The 9,686-nt window shown below is 42.6% G+C and overlaps 1 protein-coding gene across 1 annotated transcript; it reads left to right on the top strand.

Moving 5' to 3' along the window:
• Positions 1–1,457: 1,457 nt before the first annotated feature.
• EAPP (E2F associated phosphoprotein) lies at positions 1,458–8,142 on the top strand. Its single transcript, XM_082485586.1, has 6 exons — positions 1,458–1,549; positions 2,153–2,334; positions 3,681–3,779; positions 4,124–4,247; positions 5,076–5,192; positions 6,747–8,142. Exons 1-6 carry the CDS (start codon positions 1,476–1,478, stop codon positions 7,009–7,011), a joined length of 861 nt encoding a protein of 286 aa, XP_082341712.1. The 5' UTR covers positions 1,458–1,475; the 3' UTR covers positions 7,012–8,142.
• Positions 8,143–9,686: the final 1,544 nt, after the last annotated feature.

Below are 9,686 nucleotides of genomic sequence, written 5' to 3'. Positions count from 1 at the left end.
CATCCTGTAAAGCCACTGAGTAAGTATTGGATTGGTCTGACACTACTCACCCAGTAATTTTTCACTTGCATTCTCAGGTTTATCTGTTTGCCTGTCCGTTTGTCTGTGACTTTCCTATCCAGTGTACTTAAATTGTTTCGAGCTTGGTGGCTGACGCTGCAGTTTCTTTGGCAGAAGAGCTTTTCAGAGAACTTCTTGGGTTTCTTTCCAGAAAAGGGGAAATAAAGTAGCAGAAGGGAGTTCAGAAAGTGCATAAATTATCAATGAAAGATAATACTGCCCCACTTTGATACAGATAAGAAGCTTTGCTTCAGAAAATAAAAAGTCAGGCTATCCCCAGTAAAGGAATGCCTGAAAAGGATCTCATTCTGCTAACTGGACTGAAAACCTAGAGCTGTAAATCCAGTTGTACTCGTTGTATTGCTTTGTTTCTCTTACTTGAACCATGAAACTTTTCCAAGAGGTGCTGTTCTGTTGTGTAATTTCGGGATGTCGTAAAATTAGGCTTTACTTGACGAATCGCTCTTCACAGGGGGATCGCTGCTCTATAGGGGTTTGTAGACCTTCCATGGAGCAGCAGCATTTTGGGTGATGGGGATGTTTGGAGATGCAGACCAACGTAAGTCGATGTCTCTGCGATTACAGCCTGCCCACGCTGCCGCACAGAGACTGTGCGGTTTGTTCTGGGCTTGTTTTTGGGTTTGTTTTTTTTTCGTTTTGTTTGGGTTTTTTCCCTCAAACGGGGTGAATCGCACAGTGTAGTAGTACACTTATACCCCTGCCGCCTTGCACTTCGGAACATTTCAAAGGCAGCCAAGTGTCCGAGCTGGATGCGCTGTTCGCAGTGTGCGGCGAGTCGCTCCCCCGCGGCCTCGCAGGTTGGTCACCGGGGCCGGGGTGCGTAAATAATACCGCCCAGCGGTGGCTGCTACGACGATGCTGTGCCGTTCATCTTCCAGATATAACAGGTATAATTCCTAAGGAACTCATCTATAAATAGACTCTAAGGGACAAAGATCACAATGTATATATACAGTTGACGAAATTGTACATATTTTAAGTAGGATGTGGGAACGGTTTTTAGGTTAGTCCTCGTTGTTCAGTGTTAACTGGCTCATTAAATTTTTTTCAAGCCTCTCGGTATCGGGTGTGTCTCTTAAAGCTCAAACCCTCTCGCGCTGTCAAGAAAAACGTTGAAAACGTGACCCGAGCGCTCGCAGCTCCAACGGATAAAAGGAACAGACCCGCCGGGTACCGGCACTGGCACCGGCGGGTGTAGCGCGGAGGTTGCGGGTTTACCGGGCCGGGCTGCCTCCCCGGCAGCGGCGGGGCCCAGCGCCGGGCCGCGTCCGCCGGCGGTGGCGGAGCGGTGCGGGAGGGGAGGGGAGGGGCGGGGCCGGGCCTGGCTCCCGGAAGTGGCGGTGCTCCCGGAAGTGGCGGGTCGCGGGCCGGCTGCAGCGGCGAGGCGGGCCGCCATGAGCTGCCTGCGTGAGGAGGACGACCCGTACGTGGTGGAAGAGCCCAGCGATGAGGAGCGAGCGCTCAGCAGGTGCTGGAGAGCCCCCGCCGCGGGCGGGCTCAGGGCGGCCTGCTGCTCCCCGGTCTCGCCTGGCGTCTCCCGGCCGGGGAGAGGGGAGGCGTAGCGGGGCCCGGCGGGGCGGCAGAGCCCGGGCGCTGGGTCCTGCGGGGCGGCGAGGCCGGCGGTGCCCCCTGCCTTGCGCGGCGGGGGCTCCCTCAGGGCCCGGGCGCTGGGGAGGGCCGCGGAGCGCCGGTCCGGGGGTTGCAGGAGGGTAGCCTTGTAGCAGCCGCCGTCGAGAGTTTCTGCCTTTAAACCGCAGTATTTACATTTGTGGCCTGACAAATGACAGCGTGTAAACACATCCCTGCTCCGGCAGGGAGCCTCGCTGACCGGAGCTGCAGAGGCACGGTGGCCGGCCACAGCCAGTCAGCTGAAGCTCCTTTGCATTAAAACCTGCGTTTTAATACCAACGAGCTAATAAAACATTTTAATAAATACATTTCCCATAAACGTGTGACTTAAGTGCTTCCCAGTTGCATGCACACAATGCAAATAGCCGTTCTCCAGATGACTTGGTCAATGTTTTTTAAGCTGGTTGTAATAATTAGGCGTGTAATGCTGAAATGTTTGTAGCTCAGAAGATGAGGTGGATGTGCTCTTACATGGCACTCCTGACCAGAAGCGGAAGCTGATACGGGAGTGCCTGACTGGGGAGAGCGAGTCTTCCAGCGACGATGAGTTCCAAAAGGAGATGGAAGCAGAACTGAACACCACCATGAGGACTATGGAAGGCAAATGGAAATTACCAGAAATGGGTAAATCACACTTAACATCTGCTTGCATATGTCATCGTGAGTTAAGTGTTGTCCAGTTAAGGTGTGAAGGTAATGTATTATTCTTGGGGCTAGAGGTGTGTGTGGTGACAGTCCAGTGCCATTTGAAGCCCACAGAAAACCGTAAAATGACCGATCACTTCTGCAGAAACAGTCACTAGGTGCCACTTCAGTGAATGCCTGTGTTTCATCTTTTCTAAGACTTGGATTTTGGTGTTTATGAACTTCTACTTTCCTGCTGTAGTATGATTTCTCTTTGTTGGATCAGTCCCCTTTTTTCCAATATCTCTCTGACTTCTGTTTTAAGTTGTTCTTTCATAAGTATTTAGAAATCTCTTGAGCAAGTTGCCGTCTCTTGTACTTTGTCTAGTGGCTTCAGATGCTTTCAACATTTGGAGTCCTTTCTTGAAGAAAGGAGTAGCATATGGTAGATTGAGATCCCAAATCAGGGAAAAACTCAGGAAAAATGTTAATCTCCCTTACCTGCTTATACTTACACGTTACATCAAATAGTAAAACTGTACTAAAGATCTGTGTGTTCTGGTGTTTGTGTACTATGGGTGCAAGAGATGGATTGTTTTGGCATTTGAAGAGCATATGTTCTTTTTACCTGTTACAAAACACCTAGTGAAATGTTTTTAATTTCCTGGAGGATCAACATAATACTCACTTGCAGGGACTTGACTCTGCATTCAGCAGGTTTAGTAGTTTTTACTGTGTGAGGGGGCAAGTCTGATCTCTAGGTTTTACTTGTGCAACCAAGATGATGTAGTGTAGTTATACCACCACATCCATCCAGCACTTAATAGGATTTTTGGTGCAGACTGGCTGCGACAGATGTGCTTGGCAATTCATCTAGGTCTTCTTTGAACTTCTGTGGCCCTGAAATTTTTTAGTGAATTTTATTGTAATCAAAGTTTGTGAAACGATGTGCCACACCTGTATTTCTTCCATATGACTGAAGATTTGTGGAGTGTCTGAGATTCTGTGGGTGATATAGGGCAGAGACGGGCATGTTTGGTGTGGCGTCCTCTATGCCTAAAGGGAGGGGTGCCTTGGGAGAAACTTTCCTTTGAACTGTACCTGAGGTTCATCTCAGAGGGATTGAGCAGCTTTGCTCTGAGAGGACCTGTAAATGAAATAACACAAGCGATGTGGATGATCAGGATGCGTGAATAAATTGGGAGAGATGTTACTTAACACACCCAGATAAAGCAGAGCACTTCTGGCTAGAGTAAACATGAAAATGAAGGTTTGTTCTTGGCTGTATATTTGCTGTCCTTTTGGTGGGGCATTCTTACCACTTCTCTATCTGATTTCAATCATAGGTACTTCCTCAAGTACTGGGCAAACTGGACCTGCCACCACTTCAAAATACTATGATGACATTTACTTTGATTCTGATTCAGACGATGAAGATAAAATAGGTAAATGGCTGGGGAGAGGAGAGAGGAGGACATCTTTACAATAGCACTCTCAGATCCTGTAGAATCCTCTTGGGGGGTCAAGGGGCTGTTGCTGAAGGCATCCTTTTGGGGGGGATTACTAACCTTTATCATCTCAATGTAGTTCCTGCAACTTTATGATGTATCCCAATGTATGTAAGGTGAGTTAATGCTTTGGGGTGGTGCATGTGTGGGAGAGATGAGTTAGACCTTTATGTTTTGGTTTAGATTTACTGCAAGTATGGAAATGGAAAACTGAAAAATTGATGTTTTGATTTTTTAAGTAGAGAATCATCATATGTCTGATGGATGTAAAATCTTCTCAGTTACACAGGACATCCGGAAAAACAGAAAACATCAGCAACGTCGGATTCTTTCCAATGATGAACTGCTATATGACCCAGAAGAAGACAATAGAGACCAAGAGTGGGTAGACTCACAGAGGAGGGGGTAAGAGACCGTAAATATTTGAATTGCAAGATGCTTAACAAAAACTGAAAAATTTAAATTAAAATGGTGAATCTAGAGATAAAGCCTATGCTGTCAAGTCCATGCAGTGAAAATATTTGTTATTTAGAATTTACGGCATATGAAACTTAATAACCCTGTAAAATTTTTATGTGTATGTAATGGAATTTGAGTCTTCAAAATTACACAGTTCTAAAACTCACAATGTTTTAAAATCAAGACTTCCTAGTCCTGTAAGCCAGTTTTGTCTGTAGATCTCATCTAAATAACCATGCTGTGGATGAAAAGGTTGTGAGATACTTTGATTGCTAAATTAGTATCTGTTCCTGCTAAATATTGTATTTCTAGTTTTGGAAAACTTAGAATTTAGCGAGCCACAAAAGGTTCAGATAAAACAGCACAAAGCTGCTTTACTTAACGTTTTGTGAAGGGTTAAGTAGAAAAACAGTTGTTGCAGAAGTAAAATTATCCATGTAAGGATAATATTAATTGCCTGAGAAGATTGCACTTGAGATACCTGCCTCATCAGAGGAGAGGTTTATTAGGCACAAATTCTCACGCCAGAAGTATTTGTCTCACCAAATGAAAATTCTGTGTACAAAGTAAATCAAAAGATGCTGGTATGTGTTTTTGCCCTCCCGTTTATTTATTGATGTGCTTTGAATTACTGAAAAAGGTGTCCAGAAGGAGCCAAATATTAATTGGTGTATATTAATATAAAAAAGGTTTGACAGTTAAATCAATATGTTCGACAGCAAGGGTATGTAATTTCACTTTTTGTCTCTCCTTCCTCCTTTCTTGAATCTGTAGGTACCGTAATCAAAGAAGAGTGCTGCAGCACCAGCCAAAACCTTCAGCTGTTCCAAACAGTGATGCTGTTTTGAATTGCCCTGCTTGCATGACAACATTATGCCTGGACTGCCAGAGGTAATTAGTGGACAATGAGGGGTGTTTTTGTGATGTTTTTTTTCCAGTCAATAGTATTTTTAGTGTATTCGATTTGATCAATTGATTTGATCAAGTCTGTCTTTCAAGGTGGTACTAATAAAGAGAAGGCAGGTGTATATGTGTGAGTCGGAGTTAGAGAAGGCAGGTGTATATGTGTGAGTCGGAGTTAGAAAGAGAAGGCAGGTGTATATGTGTGAGTCGGAGTTAGGGGTGAATGCTAGTTTGTAAGACCGATGATCAGTTTAACCTGCAACACAGAGGTGAAGAAGAACAGGGTAGAACTTTAGCATAGTGGAGAAGGTAAACTATTTAAAAAAAAAATCATGGAGACAAACAGGTAGTTCAGGCTGATTTTTTCATTTTTACTTTTTAAATATGTTGGCTTGATGTTTAGAGGCATAAAATTATTCCAGATTATTTTTGTGTAAAAATGCCTTGTTTAGGGCAGCATTAAACAAAATCAAGATAGTGTATTCTTACTTGGATTGAGCCTTAGCTGTTGTGGTTTTGAGTATAGTTACATTTAAAAGTGCCTGGAAAGCATTTAGGTTAGAATCCACAGCGTGTTTTGCAGCTCTCCAGTATCTGACTGAACTGCAAACCTAGTTAGTGTTGCTAACCCGTGCTAAGGAGAGGAGTCTGGGAGTAAAGGAGAAGGAAGTCTTGTGAAATGAGGAATAAATTACCTCTGATTTCTTCAGAATTTTTGGTGATTGAGGATGAAATTCCATGGCAGCCTAAAATCATCTAAGTACCGGGTGCTTTTGCTCACTTCCCTTTGCTGGCTCTGGTACTCCTTGACCCTGTTCTATAGCTAAGTATTTCAGTTTGCTAAGCTGACAGAAAACCATCCATTTTTATTGTCAGACTGGTCTTTTGTGAGTTTAATAAACTGAAATAGCTCAGCACAGCGTTTTACAGGCAGTAAAGCCAGCAGAAGTTGACATAGGACTTCTGCAGCCACCTGTTATGTTGGTTTAAGCTGCTGTAAAACTGCAGCCCAAGGGACATTCTGTTGAATTGAACTGAACTGCAGCTCTGAATTTTGCTACATACTCCAGCTATACTGTTGTTATTCTCATGACAGCTGAAAATACATTTTATATTTTATGATAGACATGCTTTTTCAAGTGTGATGTGTCAGTGCTTGTTATTTATAAATAAGGAATTTCAGGCTTGGAAGACATTTTAGGATCTAAGTGCCGGTAGCTGAGTCAGTTGCACTCACAACTTCATGATCTTTTGCCTATCATCAGCTATAGGTAGCAATGCATAATTCTGTAGTACCAATACCATTGTACTCTGGGGTGTTTATTTTAGCAAGAACCAGCGTGTTTTAAAAACACTTTAAAAACAAGACAGATTTTTGTAGTTGTAACTTTTGTTCTCTTTATAAAAATTCCTTTTTATTTCCTTTCAGCCCTTTGGCATGGTACTTACTATTTTTAATCCCATTTCCAGTGACAATAACGCATTTCTCGGAAGCAGAGTTTTACCAATGGTATGACTTGCATTTTCTCCCCTTCTCCATAGACATGAATCTTACAAAACACAATATAGAGCAATGTTTGTGATGAACTGCATTGTTAACAAAGAGGAAATTCTGAAATACAGAAAGAAGGTAAAGAAAAGAAGTAAGAAAATGAAGCACAGCAAAGAAACTGCCTCTATACAATCAAATCAAGAGGAGGAGGAAGTGTATCATCCAGTATTATGTACTGAATGCTCAACTGAAGTGGCAGTAATGGATAAAGATGAAGTTTTTCACTTCTTCAATGTTCTAGCCAGCCACTGCTAATGTGCAAAAGCAGGGGAAAAAAATCCTGCACTGTTTTTTAAGACTGTGTGAAGTGTCAGAAATGCAGATACGTTAGCCTTTTTTAAATGCGGTCTTTTAAATGTACATTTTCATCAGAGAACTTCATAATGGTTGGATTTTTGCAAAGTTTATGAAGGGAATACAGTTAACGGCATGCATTTGAGAGCAATATTCTTTCACACTGTCAAGTGGTTGCATCATTGAGGGTTTAAAATTTTGTAAATATAATGTAAGATCTGTGTATTATGATCATTCCCTGTATATATACTATCCATTATCTCAATATGTATTAGAATAAATACTGTGTAGTAACTGGTTCTCCATAGCTGCTTTGGTCATTTCTATGGCACGTGGGTAACAACTCACAGTTGGGATGTTTGGCTTCTTTAGGCTGATATTCTTCATAGATTTGCACGCAGGTAGGTTTGATAAAGAAGAAATTGTTGTTATATTTGGATTTTTGGCCCACTAAGATCTCAAAAATGGAAACTTTTATTTATATAGAGTGGAAGATTAGCTTCTATCGAGTTGGCTGGCATGGATCATTTAAATCACCATATTAATGCTTAGTAATACAGTTAAGAGTTTTAAATGTAAATATGTATATGAAGAAAATACTGGACTTTTTTTTCAATTGTCCTTTTTCTTTACGATGACACATTTTAAGAAGAAATTTATAGTCAGATCTATGACCATAGAACTAGTTTGTGTGCTTTTTCTGTTTCTTTAGTATATTTACAGCTTCTTCATGGACGCATAAAGAGCTTCTGCTACTTGATATTTAGACTTCTTGCTTAGTTTGTGAAGCCACTGCAGTGTTAACAATGGATCCTTCCCTCTCTTTCTCCAGGCATGTTCCCAAGAGGTGAGATCTTGTTTTGTATTAGTAAGTAACATCTCCTCTTTATAGCCTGATGTTTTGTAACACTTCACTTTGAATAAGGGTCTGAAAAAGATCTCATCTTTATGCTTTTTCTTTTAATAGTACTAAGGATAATTTGTTACGTGTGCTTTGAGGAATTGTCAGAAATACTGAAACTTAGGAGGTAGAAACCTGAAGAACATACTTCTTTTGTGCCTTAGATTATAATAAACTCCTTGGTGACTCCTTGGTTACTTTTTGCTGTATTTTACTATTTACACATACTCATTCTACACAGTGTTACACGAGAGTAGGAAGGAAAAAGTATGTTAGTTCTTGTGTCAGGATTACACGAGGAGAACACTGACTTGCTGTTTTCAAGTCAGCAGAAACTGAACCTCTGCTTGATGAAGTGGAGAACTGTTGAAGCCACTGCTGAACACTCGGTTGGCTAGTGTGGTATGCCTTCCTCTGCACATGCAACCTATGATCAAAATGGAGCCATACTTGTTTTGAGGCTTGGGGTCTGCCTGAGATCAGATCAGATCGTCTTTGCTACCAACAGTCAGACTGTCGTGTCTGACTTGTGCATTGGTAGCTATGGGTTCATCTCAGGTGGGATAACTTGTTACTGTGTGCCATAAGCTAGGAGGTGTACATGGACAGTTTTGTATGAAGAACTGTTTCTTCTTTGTAGAAGTGTGGAGGAGCAGACGTGATAGAGGATAGAGTCTGTGCTACAGGGGATGCTGGCCTCGATGTAGCTGTCTTCACATTCCAGTTGAAGTGCAGAGGCTCTGTGTAGTGCCAGGTTAAGGGTCTTTGCCCTGAGCTACTGGAAACATGAGCATGCGGGAATGTAGTTCAAGGGCTCAGGTGTCGGTGCAGGTGGTAGCAGGAGGAACAATAGGTAATGGCAGTCCCTAAGCAGGGGTAGAATGGAGCTGGTGAAGGAGGGGAAACTCTATACAGAGCAATGTTGTCAACTTTCTTAAGGGGCTAACTAGCAACAAAACTGCCTCATGAGTATGCACCATACTGAAAAGGTGTAAGGGGCCTGGGTACCACGTGGTGGGTTTGGGCAGATGGAGATTTTGAAGCTGCCATGCTTCTAGACAGTGCCTTTCTTCTCATCCCAGGTACTTCCTTGCTGCTGCTTCTTGCTTGCCTTATCACTTGAATTGCAGAGCTTCTTGTTAGGAAGCATGGAAGTAGGCAGGACTGGGACACATTTACCCCATATTGATAATGTTCTTGCAGCTTTGCATCGGAGTACTGCTTTAGTTGCACTGAATACACCACCTGCCCTTGAACTTTGTACATGTTTATATAGAAAGGAGGCTTTTGTGATTACCACCGCTTTTTTCAAGCAGCAACACCGACACAGGACTCCTCCAGCAGCAATTGCCACAAGCAACCCTGGTCTTGGGTAGGGACAACAGCTGCTGTAGCCAGTTCTGTGAGGGTATTAATTGTGTGAATGCTGTCATTTCTTCCTGTACTAAAATAAAACCGCATAGGTAAAGTGTGTCTAAATGTCTTCTGGTTGAATTAAATTCCTTTTCAGATTCTGCCACACAAACCAGTAGAGTCTTCAGTTGTCTCTGCGAGCTGGTTTTCTTTTTCACAGTTACCTCCTGGTACTGTAGTTGTATTTTGCATCTGTGTAAATAATTCAGATGTGCATCCTCCTGTGACTGTGTTTCCTTGTTTTTCATTGTACTAATAGCACAGGTGAAGGTAGGGTTGCAGCAAGAATCCCACCGTGCAGTGACATCATCGCAAACTGATT

Source organism: Vanellus vanellus (genome assembly GCF_965231255.1).
Source record: "Vanellus vanellus genome assembly, chromosome: 6".
Taxonomy (NCBI): Eukaryota; Metazoa; Chordata; class Aves; order Charadriiformes; family Charadriidae; genus Vanellus; species Vanellus vanellus.
This window is presented reverse-complemented; position numbering and strand designations above follow the sequence as displayed.